At 28.2% G+C, this 22,491-nt stretch overlaps 3 protein-coding genes across 3 annotated transcripts; 1 reads left to right on the forward strand and 2 right to left on the reverse strand.

Annotated features, from left to right (window-relative positions):
• Positions 1-854: 854 nt before the first annotated feature.
• LOC101512323 (uncharacterized) lies at positions 855-1,629 on the reverse strand. Its single transcript, XM_004502338.4, has one exon. The coding sequence runs from the start codon at positions 1,579-1,581 to the stop codon at positions 1,033-1,035; it is 549 nt and encodes a 182-aa protein (XP_004502395.1). The 5' UTR covers positions 1,582-1,629; the 3' UTR covers positions 855-1,032.
• Positions 1,630-4,185: 2,556 nt separating this feature from the next.
• Positions 4,186-5,771, reverse strand: LOC101512649 (putative clathrin assembly protein At4g40080). Its single transcript, XM_004502339.4, has one exon. The coding sequence runs from the start codon at positions 5,388-5,390 to the stop codon at positions 4,395-4,397; it is 996 nt and encodes a 331-aa protein (XP_004502396.1). The 5' UTR covers positions 5,391-5,771; the 3' UTR covers positions 4,186-4,394.
• A 14,558-nt stretch (positions 5,772-20,329) lies between these two features.
• On the forward strand, positions 20,330-21,576 carry LOC101512956 (protein MIZU-KUSSEI 1). The gene has a single exon (XM_004502340.4). It carries the CDS (start codon positions 20,384-20,386, stop codon positions 21,092-21,094), a length of 711 nt encoding a protein of 236 aa, XP_004502397.1. The 5' UTR covers positions 20,330-20,383; the 3' UTR covers positions 21,095-21,576.
• Positions 21,577-22,491: the final 915 nt, after the last annotated feature.

Raw genomic sequence — 22,491 nt, forward strand, 5'->3', positions numbered from 1 at the left:
AAAATCAAAACTGTTGACTATTACGTTCTGAATTATAATTTAAATATTCAATTTGAAGAGACAATGTTGGAAAATTTATAGATTGTTGTATAATAGATCAAAATATAATAGATTATTGTATCAATAGTTTTTTTAACAATGAGGTCATATGACGTATCTATTTGATTGATATATAATAACTATAGAAGTATAGTAATATGAGATATTCACACTTGAAAGAGATATTATTAGAAATTTAAGTGTTAGACTTACATCAATTAGAAATGGCCTAAATAAATGATTTAAAAGAAAGATCATTTACATATTCAATTCTGGTGGAGATATAGTGCAAGGTGTTTTGGTGGTCTAAGTCTTTAGTCTATTATTGCTGCTTAGTCGTCTACCTTCTGGGGGTGAAGATCTGAAGAAAAAGATTCTACTTTTGCAGGGAATACAAAACTTGTACTAATTTGTGGGTTATATTTTGTCTCTAAGCTCTTTAGCATTTGGAATCAATATGTTTGAGCAAACTTATTGGAGATAAGAATCATATGGAAAAAGTAAAGGAATTTAATTTGATATATGCGAAAATTTCCTCGATTTGATTGGTACATAAAAAAATCACATGGAAAAATAAATGTTGGGGATCCTCGTTAACCAATTCCTTAGTCTGTATTATATGAATCTGATGACTGTATAACAGCTCTGGGTCACAGTTAAGTCGGTAGACCTGTTACTGCATCTACACCAAAATACAGAATACTTGAACCATCATAATTCACAACGTATACAATTACAAATTTTGACACCATGGTGTAATTAGCTAAAAAAATTGATTTTGGATGAAGTATATTAATAGTTAATGACACATACTATAATGATAATTATATATATTTTATTATAGCTTAGATTGATGATACATATCAAGCTCCCTATATAATCAGGGTAATGATCTTATTCGAATAAGAAAACAGGAAATAAAGCACACACAAGTTATTAGTACTCGAAACTGGATGGATCCAGAGGAAGTAACAGTAACAGTAATTTAATTAGTTAGACACCCTTTAGTGTCCAGTTGACTTTGTGGGGTCCATGAGCATGAGGCTTAATACGGGCGTTGAAGTTGTTATTATATTCATATGAATTGACATAGCGAACATCACCTCCATTTCCATATCCATGTCGCTCATATCTCATTTCATCCTTCTTTGAACCACCAACATGCTCCTCCTTGTATGCTTCATACTCATACTCTTCAAGATTGAATGGCCTCACACCATTTGGAGAATGATTATGAGTACCACCATAAGGGAATTGTTTGCCACCATTTCCATGCATTTGATTACCATAACCAACTGCAGCAGCAGGCATGGTTTCCTGATGAGGATACATATGGTGGTTGTTTCCTCCAAAATTAGCGGCCGGTTTCATGTGCATAGCTGCAGGAAATAGTTGCTTCTGGTTGTTGTTATCATTAGACCAAGAATCGTCCTGGTAGTGATGGACCTGTGGCTGCATTTGTCCCTTACTTTCCATCCACATGCCATCATCACTACCATAGCATTGCTGTTGCTGTGGGTATCCTTGCATCTTTCTTTGCATCTTGTTTTTGGAATTATAGATTATTATACCTTGAATGTTGAATTACTTGTCTTGTTGGATGTCCCTTATATAGCCACGCAATCTCCTATGCATTTCATCAATCATTAACAATGCATCTTTTCACATATATTTATTTATTGTTTATATGCTTCTTTCTATCCGAGACTAGTGCGGTGGTAATTTAACTTTGATTAATATTCTTAAACCTCTCACTTTTCTTCTCATCATTCTTTTTTATTATTTGGTTTGCACAGGTGGTTGCTTTATTTTGTTAATTTTTTATTTCTTCTTTTTAAAATTGTTTTTTTAGTTCTATTAATTAATTCTTGATATTTTTTGGTTTGTTCCTCATGATGTAATATTTTCATTAATACATAATATTTATATAACTTTGTGAGTTTGATAAAATATTTTATTTATATGATAGTTGTTATTAATTTTATTTACATATTGAAAATTAATTTATCTTATTTTATTTATATCTTAAAATATTTGAAATTAAAAAGAAAATTAAAATTTATTTAACTTACCAATTTTTTTTAATAATTTAAAAATTTAAAATATTTATACAAAATTTTAGATATTTTAAGTTTTATACAAAATTTTAGATATTTTAAAATTTTAAAATATTTATACAAAATTTTAGAAAATTTAATATTATTTTTCATATTTAAGTTTATTACATTTTTAATATTTATTTTATTTATATATTAAAATATTAAAAATAAATTTATAAATTAAAATATTAAAAAATAAAAATAGAATTTAAAATATTTAAATTAAATATTTAAAATTATTTTATTTTAATATATAAATAAAATAAATAATAAAATTAATTACAACAATAATTATATAGAAATTATTTTATCTAATTCATAAATATCATCTAAATGCAATGTCATTATTAAAAGTGTCACATAATAAAAAATTGTTGGAGGCCAAAAAATATCTAAAGAATTTGTTAATAGTGACAAGAAAACTAGTTTTAAAATTAAGAGTACTAAAAGTTAATTTTTGATAAAATAAAAAATTAAAAAATTTATTTAAATCTTCATATTTTTTCTCCAAGAAAATAATTCATTTTTATTTATCTTAAAAGATATGGTAATTGTTATGAGTTCGAATTTGTTTAACTTTAACATATCCACTTTTACTAATTGAATTAGGCCAGACATTTACATGTTTGGATCTTCTATACCCAACAATTCAAAATTTACTGTAGAAAAATTTGAAAATCATTTCTATTTCTCTAATAGTTATATTAATATATTAAAATTAAATAATTTAATATATCATTTTGTTAAATTATTATAATATTTGAGTTTAATGCATTTGTTAGTCATCGAACCAATATATTTATTAAATTATCAAATATTATAATTTTTTTTAAGAATTATTTTCTTTCGCCAATTATTATGAATTTTTCGATACTTTAAAAGCAGAAATAACAAGACAAAATTCATATTACATAAATCAAATTTCAGTTAAAATATTAAATTATAATCTAATATATAAGATTAGTGGAACAAATCGAATATAAAATTTAGTGCGATACAAACAGTTTCAAATTTATTTAAACAAACTTTCTCATCATTAATTTCATTTTTTTTTTTTAATATTTGCATTGCATGGGTGTTGGGACAAAAACGCATCCCGTTCGTTGTTATGATGAGGGATGCCCATGGAACCGTATTCTCCACTCCATGTAAAGAATTTGGTTCCTGCCATTATCTTAGTAGTGCCCAAATATGTGCGATATATAATTAAAGAGCTATTTCTTTCTTGTCTTTATAAAAAAAATGGTATCTCTTCTTATAAAGTATTAGTATTTTTTAAAGAGGTATTTATTTCTAATTTCAACACCTTTTTCCTCTCCTACAAAATTATAACTTTCATACTTATTGCAAAAAAAGAATATTTGATACCCCTCAAAAAACTATGGACACCGGTATACAACGGACAAAATTAATACAAAAATAAAATTACTTTTAAAATAATTGAATGAAAAATGACGTTTTAAATGATTGATTGTTAGATAATTTTATGGTACAAGAATAATCTCAGAAAAAAAAAAAAAAAAAAAACTTCAATACTTCTCCATTCAAAGAAGGTTGTACATAGTAAGGTAAAGTTGTGAAAAAATCTGGTGGTCCAAATTCAAAATCGAATTTAAACTCATTTTAAATATTCGATTAAAATCACATGATTATAATTCGGTTTATTTAAGGGACACCATTTCATAAGAATTACCCTCTTTTGTTAAGTGACTTATATTACTTTTTAAAATGGTACCCCTTACCAAGTATGAAAATGATGTCTTTAATATTGTATTTCTTACTTTTTTTAAAATGAATAATAATTTATTCATAATTAAAGTTTTTAAAAAAAAAATATTTTCAATTAAAATCAATACGATATTGTTTAAAAGTTTAATGGTTGTACTACATCAATGTAAATTTATTTTACATTAAAATCAACTGAGAATTAAGGTATAATACAATAATATGTCAAAATACATAAGATGTTATTAAATATCATTTTAAAACTATTTTATCCTAACAGCGTACGTCCTATTTATCATTATTTAATATACTTCTGATATAATGATTCATAAAATAAGATCTTTTTTTTATTTATTTAAAAAAGTGCACAGTCGAGCAAAAGATATTAGAAATTAGACAAGGATCAATTCCCATATTTTTCAACAAGTTTGAACCAAAATCATCCCTCACACAATGTAAATTCCTAGTTAAAATTTCAAGAGAGAATTAATTAGGGAGAAAATGTAATTGAATTGTACTATTTTCACATTACTACAAGAACCTTGAAGAAGGAAATTGAATGGAACTAACAACTCTACCATCAAACCGATCAGACTCAGTTGCTCTCTCTTGTCTCACTGTCCTGTGAACCTTACCTTCTTCCCTGAACACCTTCATCTTCCCAACTTTTTCCTTCAATTCTCTCACTGAATCCCAAAATCTCTTTTCCTCCGCCACATCCATCATCGTTATTCTTCCTTTGCACATCTCCAATCTCTTCAAAACATAAACCAATTCCACCACTTCTCCAAAACCAAGACAACCCAATCTCTCCCTTTCCCCAAACTCCTTTACTCTAACCAAAACTTCACCCATTGCCACAACCCCATCATTTTCCACCAATTCGATTATCTCAACAACCACCTTATTCTTCTGTCCTCTCGTAGATGGAGTAGTTGGTCTTTTTCCAATCACTTCCATCAAATCCAATAAAGATTCAGTTTCTTTCAACAGATCACTATGGGTAAAACCCAAAACTCTTTCCTGTTGCGTTTTGTGAAACGGCGTCGTTTCACATAAGAAAAAACCGAGTGTTCTAGAAACGCATAGAAGATGTTCGATGTATTGTGCGAACCACCGAACCCAAAAAGATAGTTCCCAAGAAACAGGACTTGTTTTGTCTATGAAGTTTGAGAGGTTAAGGTAGTTTCTGCCACCTGTGTAAGGGTAAACGGAGAGCTGGTCACGGAGGATGAAGGTGCCGTGTTTGATGATGTGGTGGACGGCAATTAAGCATTTGAGAGCCACCGCTGAGTTATGAGTTGTTTGGAGTCGGTCCATGAGAAGCTCAACGGCGGTGGATGCGGTGGCGCGTGAACCGTCTCCGGTGAAAAGAAGGGTGGTGAGGTGTTTGTGTGTTGGAGGGTTGAAAGAGTCGTGGGTTGTGGCGCGAAGGAGAGAGAGAGTTTTGCGTTTGGATAAAATTGCAGCTTTGCTCTGTGAAGCTTTGTCTTTCACTATGTTAATCACTTCTTTCAGTTTCTTCATTGAATCGCAAAACTATAGACCTTCTATTGGAGATTAATTTTATGGTGCGTAGCTTAAAATTTTAAACATAAAAATATGAATTACTCAAGGATAAAGTATTATCATTATGGAAGAGAAAATGAGTGTGTTGAATGGAAGATTATTTTGATCTTAGACTTGTTAATGCGCCCCGATTTATTGTTTGTGTGCTAATTAATCAAAAAGTTAGCAAGTCCCTACCGAGTCAACCCTTCAAAAAAAATTGAACAAGTAGATGTAGTTGCAATGAAATGGAGTTTACACCTATAATCGTTGACTAATACTAATCTTTATAATTAGATAACATAATCAGTTACGATTATCAAACGCAAGCAAGTGGGAAATGGGAATTGAATGCTTTTTTTATGGACAATTTAAGATACTATATTGGTGTAAGTTAAAACATGGATTAATTATACTTATTCCATACACACATTTGAATTATATATATTATTTTGTATGTTGAAATATGTAATTTCTTTTTCTTAAACTAAATGTGCAGTTTAGTCACACAAAAAATTAATTATATCGTATTATGTTGGGTGCATTAGTATCATTATTCTCCGTAGAGAAAAAGACTCTTGATTGATTTTGGAATTATCCATTCTAAGACTATCCAAGTTTGTATGTAAAGAATCAAATTTGTTACTGCTGATTCAAAATAAAAAAGATTTATTAAAATTTGATTAGTTTTACAATACAATCAACACTCGCAGATATTCATTCGAACTCATTCAAATTTAGGCAGGAAAATGCTTTGATTTGGTAAGTGTGCGAGTTTTCTCAAAAGGACAGGTTTGGGCGTGTTTCCATGGACGGGTTTAAGGGTGGATGCAGGTTTTCTCCAATTAGTCGAATGCGGGGATGCGAGAGGCAAAATTCGTCTTACCCAGCCCATTGTCATACCTAACTAGAATTAGTCTCCTAGCCAATCAAAATAAAAAATAAAATAAAAAGTCATTACACTCCGTTCAACTGCCAAATGTCGATATTGTTAGGTTGAATGTCTTGTCTAGGATTTTAGTTCTCACAGTTGTGTGAATTAATTATAATAAAATTTATCATATCTTTTTAAAGTAATATTAAGATAATTGTAACATAAATACATTTTTATTAGTGGTGGAAGTGGAGACTTACTATGGAAGGCCATTAATATTAAAAAAAATATGAGGCCAACTTGAATCATATTATGTACCATTATTAGTAAAAGAGATGATACACAAAAAAGTCAAAAGACACTAATGAAATACTGATAGTAATTTTGAATATCTCCTCTCTCATATATTTAATACTCTCTTCCCTTCATCTCTAATTAATTTATTTATAAAAAGAATTGACTTATTTTGTAAAAAAAATTGTCTCAAAATAATTGACTATTTCAAAATCCAATGCACTTATCTCCAATTGTTAATTAATATTATTTATATCATTTTCAATGCAATATCTTTTGCTATACATTTATAATATTGATAATGCATCAACACCTAATAAGAATAATTTGGTAAAATTAATATGTTCTTTCATTTGACAATTTTTTTAATATGTGTAAAATGATCAAATTATTCAATTATTTTGGAATGGAGAAAATACTATATACACAAGTTGCCCAATATTGATAGTAAGTTTGAACCTGAATATTCACCAGTATCATCTAGAATATTTCCTCGCTCATAGTGGGGTATTATCGTGGATTTGTGTCGTCTTGTGTTTACGAGTTGAATATATTTGATAATGTTAAGATTAGGAGTTTTCTACTTCGTACCCCCCAGTTATACCTTTCAATACTCTTCAAAAGACTGTTTTATTCTTTTTTACTGTATATAAAAAGTTGGGAAAAAAGTTCCCATTTTACTTTTCATTCACATAACTTTAAAAAATTGACAAATTTTTTCAGCATTTCGAAACTTTCAAAACTTCTAAAGCACAAGTAATTTATTTTTTTGAACTTTATGATTAATTTGAAACGCAATTTCCAGTTTTGAACAATATGAAACTTCTGAAATAGCTGATTCAATCATTTTCCAAAGTTTAGAGCAACACAAAACTTTCGAAACACAGTTTTTTAAAACTTTCAAATAAAATGAAACTTTCATGATTTTCCAAAAATTTGAAAGTTTTGAATCAATTTTAATTTTCAAAAATATGTTTTTTAATCCAAATTATTGATATGCTAATTTTATAGTGACTAGGACCAAAGACACAAATTGAGAAATTATTCGCATTATCGTCCATAACATAGACGAAAGAGTTATAACCACTTCATCTTATTGATGAATGAATGAGGCTAACTATCCACCTCGTCAACATCATCGTAGACATGGTTTTTAGGTCTCACGAACTTGACGAGGATGTTCAAGAGCTTAAATAGATGGATTTTGAGGAAGCTAAGGAGCAAACAGTCGAATAACAGATCCAACAACGTGGCTCGGAGGTTATGGGAATAATAAATATATTAAAATTAGTTAATTTTTTTAATTAAGAATAAATATATTATATGTCGTACACTTTTTTAATGAAATTTAGTATATTATTTTATTGTTATGATTTTTAATTATTTGTAGGATCGTGGTCTGTTGAAAGTGATTGTGCACGGTTTGAAACTATTTGTTGAAGTACTGGATGATATTGTACAATATTGGATTCAAGAATCTCGATTGGTACACTTGTCTAAAGCTTATTTAACGATAGTTGAAGTTGGTCTAATATATGCCTTTGTAGAAAGCTGACATAAAGAAACCAACTCGTTTCACATTTCATTCAAAAGATGACCATTATACTGGACGATGTCACAACTTTTTTTCTATTCCTCCTAGTGGTAGGTTCTTCAGTGCACCAATACATATGAATATTAATAATATTGTGATTGCTACACATGAGATATTGGGAGCAACAATATTGGAAGAAGAAGCTACTAAGATAAATTTTAACAAATGTGTTCAATATAAACTACAATAGTTGTATGATCTATACAAAAGTCTCATTCAAACTAATCAGTTTGAGTGTGATGCAAGAACACATATTGTTTGCACTTAGTTGATAGCACTTATTTCATTGACAAGATTCACATACGAATCGAGGCGAAGTATATTAGTTTGAAAATGTAATATTATGTTTTAAAGATTTTGTTTTCAAAACTTTCGAAAATTAATTGTTTTGAAGGTTTGAAAGTTTTAAAAATGCGCATTTTGAAAATTTTGTTAAAGATGAAAGTTTAAAAAATATTTAACAAATATAATAAATTATATTTTAAAAATTTCAAATTAATTCAAACTTTCAAATAATTTAAAAATCTGAACTTATTTTGTATTTCAAAAAATTTATAATTAATCAAAGTTTTGAAGGTTTGAAAGTTTTCTAAATTTAGTTTTTGTAAATTATTGAATGTGAGTAAAAAAGTGAATGCTAAAAAAAGTTAACATTATATATAGGCTAAATACCACTCGTGGTCCCTTAACTTAATTTCAGTTGACGTTTTAGTCATTCATCTTTTTATTTTTATTTTTTTTTTTCGATTTGGTCCTTTATTTTAATTTTAAGTGACACTTTGATATTTTATGTTTTAAAATGTCAACAATATTATCCTTATTTTTTGCAAAAATTCAAAAAAAGTCATAAAAAATTTCAAATAAAACTCATAAAACTAGTTATCATCCTCAATATAATATAATTTCATCAAATTCATAATTTAAATCTTTAAATAGACTCATTTTCATCTCCAACAACATCAAATAAAGAGTGACAAATATGAGTTTGTTTGAAGGTTTGAGTTACGAATTTGATTAAATTTGTTTTATATTACAAAATATAATTAATTTTATGGATTTTGTTTGAAAATTTTGATGAATTTTTGTAAAAGAAAAAGATAACATTGTTGACGTTTTAAAACATAAAAGATCAAATTGTCACTTAAAATTAAAATAAAGGATCAAATCGAGAAAAAAAAAAAGATAAAGGACTAAAACGTTAACTGAAATTAAGTCAAGGGATTACAAGTGGTATTTAGCCTTATATATAATTAAAAAAAATTAATTTTTTTTTTTAATTTATTAGGGGGTGAGAAGTATAAATGGGGTGGTAGAAAACTCTAGAATTAGTTTAGAGAAGATAATTGAGTAGCTTATTTCGCTATTAACGAGCCCAATAAAGAGTGGCCCAATTTGCCTCCCTAGTCTATTGTAACACATATCATGTTGGATCTAGACTGTTCTTCTTTCTAGTAATATTTGTCTGTTTTGTTTTTAAAAAAAGAGCGGGGGACGGGACGAGTATAAGAGGTAGCAAATAAGAAATGAATTAGTGTCGTATTTTAAACTATATTATTACGAATTCCTGTCAAAAACAACTATAATATGCAAAAATTTGGGGATTTTTTTTAATATATTTTTTTTATACCAAAATACCTCACTCTCTATTTAATTTATCTGATTGTCGCTGGTTCAAGATACGGTCAGTTGGAAATTTTTTTCACTTAGTTGGATGTCGCTGGCCAAGGAGGCGATCTCACACTAGGGTTTAATTTTTCTTTTTACTCGTTTTAACCATTATTATATGAATTTAATAATTGTTATTAATTAATAAATAATAATAATAATAATAATAATAACAAATAAAATATTAATAAGTAATAATAATAAATAATACATTAATAAATAATAATAATAATAATAATAAATTATTATTATTATTATTATTAAAAATAATTATAATTAAAAATAATTATAATTAAAAATAGTAAATTATATTATAAATTTAAAAGAAAATACATTAAAAAAAGTATATTAATAACATGAAACAAAATAAATTAAATTAACGAAAAAAAAATATATATATTATTGATGTCCACTTAAATGACCTTCAGTTCCACATCTAGGATGTCGTCGAACTTGTCTAGCTCTTTGAACGAGTTGAGGTTGTTCCGGTTCATCCTGATTTTGATCATTATCCTCAATGTAAGTTGTAGGTGGATTAGAACCACTACCACCTACTTCCATATAATTTTGAGACTGAGAATTATACATGGAGTCAAACACAACATAAGCCGACTCAAGAGTTGTGTACTGAGTTCCAAACAAATTATAGAAAAGTCTACTTTCTGTCGGATGACCGGGGGATGGTATCTCTGGAACCGACAGAATGTAGTATTAAGTCGGTGGTGGATCATAACATGAAACTTCTGTAGGGACATGTAGGTGAGGAGATGATAGAGACGATTGTGTTATGTTTTGTTGTTGTGGGGTTGATTGAGAGGTTGAAGATACAGAAGGATATGATCGTGGTTGCAAACGGGGATCACATAGATATTGTTTGACAAATGTAAATAATTTGGTGTGTTGTCTAAACCAAATCATATATTTTGTGTTGTGGCATAAAAGATCTTCTACGATCTTACCTTGCAACACGTAATTGTGACACTCGTTCATATGTTGAATTTCTTCCCTCCAAATTCAGTTCCAATTATCATCAACCTCATGCCTCATGTCGATCTCATGATACATTCTCATGTCCTCTAGTGGTTGTGGTATTTGTTGATGGAAGCCAAACTGAAGTGTGACTCTTCACGGGGTCCCACCTCCAAGCAACGACCTCTTCACAGGATCGCACCCCCAGGCGACGATCACTGCAAGGCCACGATTCAAGATCAATCTTGTCCGTTGAATAAAAATTATCAATGGATGTGGCTGATTCAATCCTTGTGATTTGTTTTCAACCAATGAAATTATTTTATTAAAAACCAATCTCGTTCGTTGAATAAAATTTATCAACAGATGTTGATGATCCAATATCAATCCTTGTGATTTTTTTTCAACCAATGAAATCATTTTATTAAAGATTCAATCTCGTCCGTTGAATAAAAATTATCAACGGATGTGATTGATCCAATCCTTGTGATTTGTTTTGAACCAATGAAATCATTTTATCAAAATTACAAACACCTTATACCTTTTATAAATAGAAAACAAACTTACATTATCTCACCACACATTCTATTTCACTATACCTTCTATCTCACTATCTCACCACACCTATTATCTCACTATACCTTCTCAACAATATCTCACCACACATTTTATCTCACCATTTCATACTTAATCAATTACTTAATCATGGCTTCTCAACAAGTAATTTGTATTGTTTATTACAATGGTTCAATTGTTGATGGAGTTGAAGGTAAAACATTTGTAAGTGGATCCTTCAATCAAAGCAAAGGTCATTATTGTTGAGATTCAGGCTTTACACAACTACACAGTTAGTTATAGAAAGGTCTGGATGAGAAAAAAATAAAGCGATCGAACAAATTTATGACAATTGGGAATAGTCTTACAATCAACTCCCATAATGGTTGTTGGTTATGCAAACGTTTGCTCCAGGAACTAAAATTGAAATGGAAATCATCTCAGCTTATCATGAGAATAGTTTGATAAGTGGGATAAAGATCTTTCATATACTATTTTGAGCTTTAATTCTGTGCATATCTTCGTTTAAATTCTGCAAACCAATAGTACAAGTTGATGGGACTTGGTTGTACAACAAGTACAAGGAAAGTCTATTGGTAGCAGTTGCACATGATGGGAACGACAATGTAATTCCTATTGCTTATGCTCTTGTGGAAGTTGAGACAAATGAGGGTTGAAGTTTCTTTTTGAGAAATTTGAGAAAATACGTCACTCCACAAGCCAATATTTGTTTGATTTCAGATAGACACGAATCCATTAAGAATGCTTATAACAATCCAAATAACGGGTGGCAAGATCCTCCGTTAAAGCATATGTTCTGCGTTTGATATATTTCACAAAATTTTGTAAGGGAATTTAAGGACAATACTTTAAAGATAAAAGTTATTTCTATGGGTAATAATTTCATTCTTAATTTTTATAATTAGTGTAACTTTTAATAATTTCATTTTTAATTTATATAATTAGTGTAATAATATTTTGTCTACTGTTTCAATACAGGTTACTCGATCAATGTGCCTACATATCGATACAACCGCACAGAAATCGACATAGAAAACTCGGAGGCTTTGAAATGGTTAGACAACATACCTCGACAAGATTGAATTCAAGCATTCGATGGAGGTATCTGTTGGGGTCAGATGACAACCAACCTTGTGGAGTCGATCAACACAGTATTAAAAGACACGCGCAACCTTCCCATCACTGCTTTGGTCCAATCAACTTATTTAAAACAGGAACACTGTTTCCAAGTCTGAGAAAACGACACACATCAATTTTAGCTTTTAGTCAGGTATACACAGAAACTTGCATAAATTTTATGAAATTGGAAATAAGTAAATCCAATAGTCATAGAGTGGATAATTTTGATTGGAGCAACCTGAAATAGCAATGTTGATTTACAAGAAAGGGAGTTTGAATTATAAATGCACCCTTTTAAAATTTCTTGTTGAAAACTTAAAAAAATAACTCAAGATTGTCTTGGTTGTGAAAACAGAAAATGGAGAACGTTTTTTATTTTAACCAGAAAATGGAGAACGTTCTTGGTTAGTTAAAATCGGTAATTCATTTTATGTATTTAACTTGATAATCAATCAGACTGAAAGTAAATAGAGAAGGGCGACCAATTGGTCACTTTAGTTAAACATTCCTAACAAGTGGTGCGATTGTGGGAAATATCAAGCTAAACAAATGCCTTGTTCACATGTCATAGCAGCATGTTCTAGCATAAAGTATGATTATTAGAGCATTATACCTGATGTGTACAATGTGAAAACGGTACTAAAAGTCTACGATAAAGTGTTCCCACACATACCAAATAAAGGATATTGACCAGAATATGAAGGTGTTAAGGTGTGTCATAATCCACTAATGCGGAGAGTCAAGAAAGATCGCCCAAAGAGCAAACACATTAGAACAGAAAATGGACACTGCATAAAGAGTACCAAAAAAATGCGAATTATGTCAGATATCTGATCATATTAGGAAACATTGTTCAAACGATGCAGACACATCTACTCAAATTTGATGTTTTTTTTTTAATATATTTTCTTTGAAATTTATAATATAATTTACTATTTTTAATTATAATCATTTTTAATAATAATAATAATGGTTAAAATGAAGAGAAAAAAAAATTAAAATCCTAGTGTGAGGTCGCCCTTGGACCAGCAACCTATGATTTTTTTTTCCTTTCAGCTGGTCGCACCCTAGACCAATAATTTTCTAGTGGGTCCAAAAAATAGGACAATCAGGTACGCCTACACAATCCAAAATTTGGACTTCTAGTTTCCAATTAAACCTTTATATTTTTTTTGTCAGCAGAATAATATTAGCTGAGATGGTTCTATAAAAAAATGAGTAGCTAATAGGGGTGGGAATAGGTTAGACCAGACCAGACTTTGAAAGATCTGAGTCTGGCCTACGATTAATTTTTTAGGCCTATGTCTGGCCTACGGCCTATCATAGGCTTTTTTTTTGCCTGACCTGACCTTTTTAAAAGCTTGACCTGACCTTGAAGCCTATTTAAAAGCCTTATTCACATTAAAACATTTAAATATTATACTCATACCACGTGATGCTCTCCATATACCAACATCCATGTACATATCTATCTATATTAAACAAAAAATAATTTTTCTAACAAAATAATTTTTAAAAAATCTGAAACAAACACCATTTAAACCCTAGAAAATAATTTTTGATTTCAAAGAATAGATTTTTTTTATGAAACAAACGCACCTATTATTACCTCTCAACCAAATATGAAACGAGTACTGAGTGATTGACTAATTGAATGACTACCGAATATGAAACAACTATCAAATATGGAACGACTACCGAATATAGAATGACTACTGAGTGATTACTTAATTGATATAATTTAAAATAGAAAATATTATTATTAATATAATAATAAAAAATAAAATATATATAGGCCGGTCTGTCAAGCCTAATAGGCTTTTTTATAAGTCTGAGCATGACCTATTTAAATAAATAGGCTTTAAAAATAACATGAACCTAACCTTTTTATTAAATAGGTCATGCCAAGTCAGGCCATAGGCTCCTGACGGACGGGTTAGCCAATTCCCATATTAAATAGCTATAGGGTTAAGCCTACACAACCTGACGAACACTTATTAGGACTATTTGTTCCACCATGTTTCTTCGGAAAATTATACTTCCTACTCCAACTAATAGGACTATTGGGAAGATTATATTTTCTATTTTAATTATTTTTATATATGCAAGTATTTTAGAAATCTTGTAACTTTCACTATATTAATGCTTGCGATGCAAATATTTTATTATTTTAATATTTACATTAATTGATATTCTCATTATTTTATTTTATGATAAATTTTATGCATGCAATACAAATATCAAGCTGTAAATTAATAATATACATATTTTCTATTTGAAATTTAAAAAAATAATAACCATACTTCACTATTTTAAATAAGTAAACTGGAAGATAGTTTTATAAGTTTTATTTAAATTATTAATGATTAAAATAGGCGTATATTCTTAATCTACACTCTATAATTTTTAGCTGTAGATTAACAATCTACACTTTTTAATTTGAACAAAAAAACTATTTACTATTTTAAATAAGTAAAATTAAAAAGTAAATTTGTAAGTTTAATTTTAATTATTTTGAAAAACAAACATTAAAAAGTGTTTTTTTTTTATAGTTTTACTCATTGAATTTATATCTATTGTATTAATCCATTGCAAAGAAACTATTATTGTATTAATGGGGAAGTTTTGAACTTAAATCTATTGTATTTAATAGGCAATAGTTTTGCTTCTTACAAATTTGTAAAAAAGCATGTCACAAAGTGTAGTTTGTTTTTAGTGGTTTAACACAGACAAATGATAGACTCCAAATTCAAAAAGATATATAGTGTTTTATTTTTAATTATTGTTGTTGCAAAAATGAGAAAATAACAAATAAAAACAAAAATGAAAATAAAAGAATAAAAGTATAGGATGCCAAAATCAAAATAGACATCTTGATTTGAAGGAGCTAATTATGTCCTTAGTGAAAAGAAAGAAAAATTCAAAATTTTGTCATTAAAATCAAACTACCGGTAATCCTTATATATTTAGTAGAGTTTTAGAAAACATATTACACCATATTATATTTAGTGGGTGAAATATATTATAAAAAAACTGTGAAAACATATTACACCATATTTTTTAGAAAAAATTAAAATTATATCATCTTTTTAAATATAATATGATAGTTGATCGTTAACAATTAAATTAAACAAAATATGAATAACCTATTATCTACTCAGTCCAACATAAAAAATAAAAATAAAAATGTGATTTGATCAAACTCAATTCAATATTATAACTAATGATTTTTTTATCTGACTCAATTCAATTCAATGTTCTCTGCATAATTTGAATTCAGATTTTAGTCAAACCCAACTCAACTACAAACTTCCTAAATATCAAATTTTTACTTATAGTTTTAAAAAACAAATTTTTTTGAAAGACTCTCTCACTCTTCCTCATGAGATTCCCACAAACTCAAACTGATTTTGCTTTGAGTTTGTCCTAACTTATTTCTTATTTCTATTTGGACAAATTTAAACTTTGACTTTTTTTTAAAATATATCAAATTTTGAGTTTGTTGAAACTTGGAACAAATTTCTAATTTGATAAAATGGTAATTGATAGAATTCCAACAAAGTCAAATTGAAGTTGGTCGGAACCTTTATTTTATTTTATTCAAGTAAACAAAATTATTTTTTATTTATTAATAGGCTAAATTACATCTGTGGTCCCTTAACTTAATTTCAGGTAACGTTTTAGTCATTTATCTTTTTTTTTCCCGATTTAGTCTTTTATTCCTAACAATATCAAATAAAGTATGAAAATATGAGTTTATTTGAAGATTTGCGTTACGAATTTGATGAAATTTGTATTATATTGAAGAATATAATTAATTTTATGAGTTTTGATTGAAATTTTTTTTGAATTTTTGTATTAAGAAGGATAACATTGTTGAAATTTTAAAACATAAAATATTAAATTGTCACTTAAAATTAAAATAAAGGACTAAGTCGGAAAAAAAAAAAAGATAAAGAACTAAAACGTTACCTGAAATTAAGTTAAAGGACCACAGATATAATTTAGCCTTATTAATATGAAGGTTAATTTAAAGCAAAACTATATTTTTGGGGACAAATTTAGTTCTGAGCCCATATTATCACTTTAACTGACCCCAAGCCTTAGCCTATTGGAAACGGTGATCGTTATCTAATTCCCTATTTTTGCTTATATATCTAAAATAGCTTATTAGAAGCACGCTTCCGATAATGAATTTTATTTAAATTAACACTCTCAGCAAGAAAGATCCAATAAATTACTAAGACTTAAGAAATTACCTCTAAAAACACTTATAATTTTGTAGGTTCAAATGCGAGCTTTTGAATAATTTGTGGTGTGGGCATACTTCAAATAATTTGTAAGCCCAAATAGGCACATATATACGTGGAGTTAAAAAAAAAAAACTCTCAAATATAAGACCACTTAGATTATTTTCTACTATTAATTTAAGTTACTAATTTTTCTATAATAATAATAATAAATTAGAATGAGAGAATAATGCCATCTAAAATAAAGAAAACTTTAGAACTCAAGTATCGCTCATAAATAAATTTACATTACATCCGTCCAAAAGTAGTAGCAAGAATGGATCTCGAATCTAAGGGATATTGAGTACAGCTATAGCTCACAATCACAAAATGATTATGAAAATAGAAAAAACAAGCAAACAATGAAGGATTCACAAGAGCACCAACTACAAAATTTAGCTAGAGATCACACAGTTCTTGAATTCACTATTTTGTCTCTTATGATTGAGACTATAATGCATAACAGTAATGTTGCTCTTACAACAAATGACACAGCCGACATAAAATGACATGACATGCTTCAATAACCCTTGTATGTGCATATCCAACCTCCTTTTAATATCAAATTTTCTCTTTTATCTCTCATTTGATATTATATTACTAATATTTATATCATATAGTTCTCTTTATTTCTTTCTCATCCATAATGTTAACTGATAGGGTGTTTTAATGTACACCAAACATTTTTATTGTTTGGATAAAATAAATCATCAATATATTTCTTATAATATTATTTTCTCTTTAATTTAGCCGTTAAACTATGTCAACATGATAAGTATTTTAAATGATATGAAATGCATTAATTTAGTCTCAAATATCTTCAAGGTATGAATAGAACACGTATATTGGAATAATTAAACATTTTAAGTTATTAGATATAAGTCACTTTAAAAGATTAATATTCGTAGTTGTACACAAATACTTTAGATCATTACTAAAAACTTTGATAAATTTCATATACTTTAAGAGGTTTTTATTATTTTTATGTACTTATTTTTGTACACTTTGGATAGTAAATTAAGAGATAATACTTATTTAGAGACTAAATTAATATTGATCTAAATAAAAATAATATATATTTCATAAAATTATTTTTTTAGTCATTTTATAATAAAAATAATTTATAAAATTAATATTAACAATTTTATATAATATTTCTTTTTTTATCATTAGTTAATCAATCAATTTAATATTTATTGAGACAATATTATTTTTAGATAAAAATTTATTAATTGTAAATTTAAAAATATTAGAGTATGATTTTTTTATTATGTACAAAACTTTTTTAGACGATATTTTTATTAAGTAAAATTTTATTCTTTGTGTAGAGATCTTTAGCGATTACTTTAGTAGTCTTATCTTTAGCGATTACTTTGTGTAGACGATATTTTTATTAATTAAAAAATATTTAATACATTAATTGAATATTTAAAGAAGATCCAAACTATATATATAAAAATAAAATAAAAATTAAGATGATCAATATTTTTTTTGAGACATCAAGATTTAAAAAAGATGATTAATATTTAGAGATGTAATAAAAATAATATTAGTATATTTCATTAATTAAATAAGAAAAGGTTTAATGTGTTAATCTGTTTGATATAAAAAGATATATTGGATATTTTTTAAAAACTGGCACATGCTTATATTTTGATTTTGAATTTAACTTTTTGACGTGGTGTGGTGTACGTGTGTTTTCTTAAAGGAACATTTTTTAATATAATGGGTCCATTGCTTGTAAAATGAGGGAACTAAAGAACAAAAGAAGGGTTTATTCCAGGAGTCACTTTCCTGTAACTGGGACACATGTCAATGCCAATAAATTTCATTTTGGCTTCTAATAGCACGCTTGGCCCTCAAACTTTTTTTCATATGATATTATGAAAACATACATATATATATCTAGTGCTACTTTGCTTGTCAATGTACTTTTTTACTCTACACGAAAAAAATATGTTTTCTTTTTGGAAGAGTAGGGCCTTATAATTGAGAAAAAAGTGCACACAAATGGCTGTATATATTGTCGTGCTTGAAAATGCATAATTATTTAGTACTAGACACTAGTTGTTGTTCAATACTCTAGTTGTATAGTTTTTTTTCCAAGGAATCCTAGTTGTATTGTTGAAGTTTAATTTAGGCTTCTAAATAATTTTAATTTTTTTATCTTTTATCAAATATTTATTTTAATATTTTATCTTTTATAAATGATGAACGTTTATCATTTGTACTTTAACTCTTTTAAATAATTATATATAAGACTATTATCAAAAACTGATGAGATCTAATATTAGATCAATTGTAAGGTTAAACGAACAATTTTAATAAAAAAAATGAAGATACAAAGAACTTGAATAAATGTTATTCAATTAAAAAAGTTTATATATGTTTTAAAGTATATTATAAGAGTTTTTTTAAGTGTAAGTTTATTATTAAGTTAAATAAATATTTTTTAAAGAATATTATAGTGAGTATATATTATCGATTGTTAAAAGGAATTTCAATAATCAAATATGACGTTTATATTTGTTATAATTGTGAAAATAACTAAAATTTATTACTTATAACAAAATAAATAAATAAATAAAAGATAAAATAAATATTATGTAAAAAATAAATAATGAAAAATTATATTTAAACATTTAATTTATTATCCAAAATCTGATAAACAAATGATTAGATGATGGTGGATTGGTGTGTTGTTGTACGGAAACTTTCTCCCTCAATTACTAGTTTCTTCTCTCAATTATCATAGAAAAACAAGTTGATCATTATTGAAAACAATCAATAAAAAAATGGCACCAAATTATTGACATAATTTTTTATTGTTAATGGTTGCCTTATCGTGGTTCCACAAGAAATATATGCCAAGAAATGGATTAAGTAAAAAGTGAAGAACAAAAAATAAAAGAAAATCCGCATAAGCAAGCAGGACAATATTGGAGACATTATTGCATTGGTAGTGTCAGAATCCAAAGAGATTGGTTGCACTAGATTAACCATTTTAGTTGGTGGCCAAACGAAACCATTACTTCAATTAATACACAACCATAGATTATTTGGCAAAAAAAAGTGTAGACGAGGACCTTAGGTCGACCATAGAACACATAAAATGCAGTTTTGACCAAGATCGATAATCTAGATCTTCTTATCTTCATCAGTGCATGCAATCCTGAACTAGAAAGTAATGTTAGATTTATCTAATATTCCAATTTTAAACTTAGGTCCCGATGAAATAAGTTAGATACAACATAATAAATCTAACGAGCATTGAATTTATTTAAAACATAATTAAATATAAAAATGATATGTGGCTAAATGATTTGCGTTAACTTTTGAGTATTATACCTAACATGAAGATTGTTCTTGGTTTTTTAATTTAAAAAAAAATATAAAAATGGTTAGCTTATACAAATTTGATGAGATAAATTATCAATTTAAGAAGAAAAAAAAGATAAATAAGTAAATAAGATAACGATTATAGATATAATGTGATATATTTAAAAATGCAAATATTGAGTGAGACATGCACTATATAAGTAAAGTATCCCCAAAGCGAAAGAAATGAAAGCTGAGAGGCAATAAAGACAACATGTCCTACATCACCAAGGTTGGTGGCAGCAGCATGACCAATGGTGTTACCACTGTTGATTGCCATAAACAAGTTCGCTCATGGAGGCTGCTACGTTCACTCATTCAACTACTAATTCCCACTTGCAATTGCACCTTAGTACAACAAGATCATAATACTAAATCAAAAAACTGTCTCCCATCATCATCACTCATTACATCTACCACAATCACTGGCACTATATTTGGATACCGTAAAGGAAAAGTTAGTTTTTGTATTCAATCCAACTCAAATTCAACCAACCCAATTCTTCTCTTAGAACTAGCAATCCCAACTAGTGTTTTAGCAGAGGAAATGAGAGGAGGAACGTTAAGAATTGTGCTTGAAAGTGCCACCTCATCAGGATCTTGCAGTAATAATAATATTAATAACCTGTTTTCTACTCCTCTGTGGATTATGTACTGTAATGGAAGGAAAGTTGGGTATGCTGTTAAGCGTAGACCTTCAAGAAATGATTTTGAAGCATTAAGCTTAATGCGTTCTGTTTCTGTGGGTACTGGTGTTATAAATGGAAAGGAGATTCATCAAGAAGATGATGAGCTTATGTACCTTAGAGCTAACTTTCAAAGGGTTCGTGTTTCTTCTAAATCTAATTGTGAATCTTTTCATTTGATTGATCCTGAAGGAAGCATTGGTCAAGAGCTTAGTATTTTCTTTTTTCGGTCAAGGTGACCGTTAAATTTGTAGTTGCAGTCGCGATTAAGTGATGCTATTATGGTCAATACAATTGCGGTCGATACAACTATAATTGAATTGCAGTTGAAATGTTGTTGTAGATACTTCAACAACTTTTATATGACCGTCGTAATTGAAGTTGCAGACTGCAATTTAGAATTGGGTAAACTATTCAACTTAATTAATGACCCCTTTTTGAGCTGTGCCAAGCTATTGTGGTCAACCATGGCATGGCGGCTTTATGATTGCTTGATGAGTTTCTTACTTTCTTCTTTTATTTTTTTGAAAATGTATTCTACTTTTTTCTTGGTTGTGCTAGACAGGACCAAGACAGTGTGACAAATTGGGAGAGAGAGAGAGAGCACTCCAAGTTTATAGACTTTTTTTCCCTCTTTTCTAATGGAAGATGTTCTGCCTAATAAAACTTTTAATTTCCATTTAATTTTAATGTAAGTGTTTATTTTTATTTTTTTACTGAATGTAAGTTTTTATTGAATAAGTGCTATATACTCTAATTCCTTCATGGAAGTTACAGAAAGGCATTTGTTCAGGAAAAAAAAATCTGCATTAACTTATATCATACTATATAATTTTTTTTTTTGGATATAACAGTACTTCAATATTTTACCATAAATGACAACTCATAATATTCTTCTTAGTTATCACCATTAAGCATTGGGGAAATTGTTTACATGCATACAGCTTTAGCCATTCATATTTAAATCATAATCCAAAAGATATTGGGTTGAGAATTCAATATAAGAGATCCATGATGAATTAATGCTCGAAAGATGCTGATTTTATATTTGGAAGGAGTTGTTAAGAGCTAGTGGAAGATTTTAGAATGAAGATATTCAATTTGATAGATACTAAGCAAAAAAGGATTATATAACTATAATTACATTTTTTTTTTAAAGGAACCACCATGGTGCATTCTTCTCAATGAGCATCTAATTGCATGCATTAGTTGTTTCAGATTCCTAATGTCTTATGACTTTCAATTTTGAACAATAATCTAATTGAAATAGACCACATGTAATACTACTTTTCTCACAACTCTTGTTACTAAAGAAACCTCAGATGTTTTTGAAAATGTACTAAATTATATTGTTTACTAGACACTGCATAAATTGTTTAGAAGTGCACTTCTGAACATCTCAAAATTAGTCTTTTTCGGATGATTACGTCCAAACTCATGTCAAAGGTGAAGAAAGTTTTTCCCTTTTGAGGGTCCTAGTTCGGTTCATCCAATCTCAGCCTGCTTTTTTTCGGGCCCAATCAAACTTCAAGGCACAGGACTGAATAAACAGACTCATTGGGCCATATGGGCCCAAGGGCCAGCAAATCCTATTTGACAGTGCAAGCTCTGGCTGCTACCCAGATAAATATTTCGT

The sequence above is a fragment of the Cicer arietinum genome, chromosome 5 (genome assembly GCF_000331145.2).
Source record: "Cicer arietinum cultivar CDC Frontier isolate Library 1 chromosome 5, Cicar.CDCFrontier_v2.0, whole genome shotgun sequence".
Classification (NCBI taxonomy): domain Eukaryota; kingdom Viridiplantae; phylum Streptophyta; class Magnoliopsida; order Fabales; family Fabaceae; genus Cicer; species Cicer arietinum.

Excerpts from the sequence above, each read along its gene's own strand:
- LOC101512649 (XM_004502339.4), bottom strand. The coding sequence starts at position 5,390 with ATGAAGAAACTGAAAGAAGTGATTAACATAGTGAAAGACAAAGCTTCA.
- LOC101512323 (XM_004502338.4), bottom strand. The coding sequence starts at position 1,581 with ATGCAAAGAAAGATGCAAGGATACCCACAGCAACAGCAATGCTATGGT.
- LOC101512956 (XM_004502340.4), top strand. The coding sequence starts at position 20,384 with ATGTCCTACATCACCAAGGTTGGTGGCAGCAGCATGACCAATGGTGTT.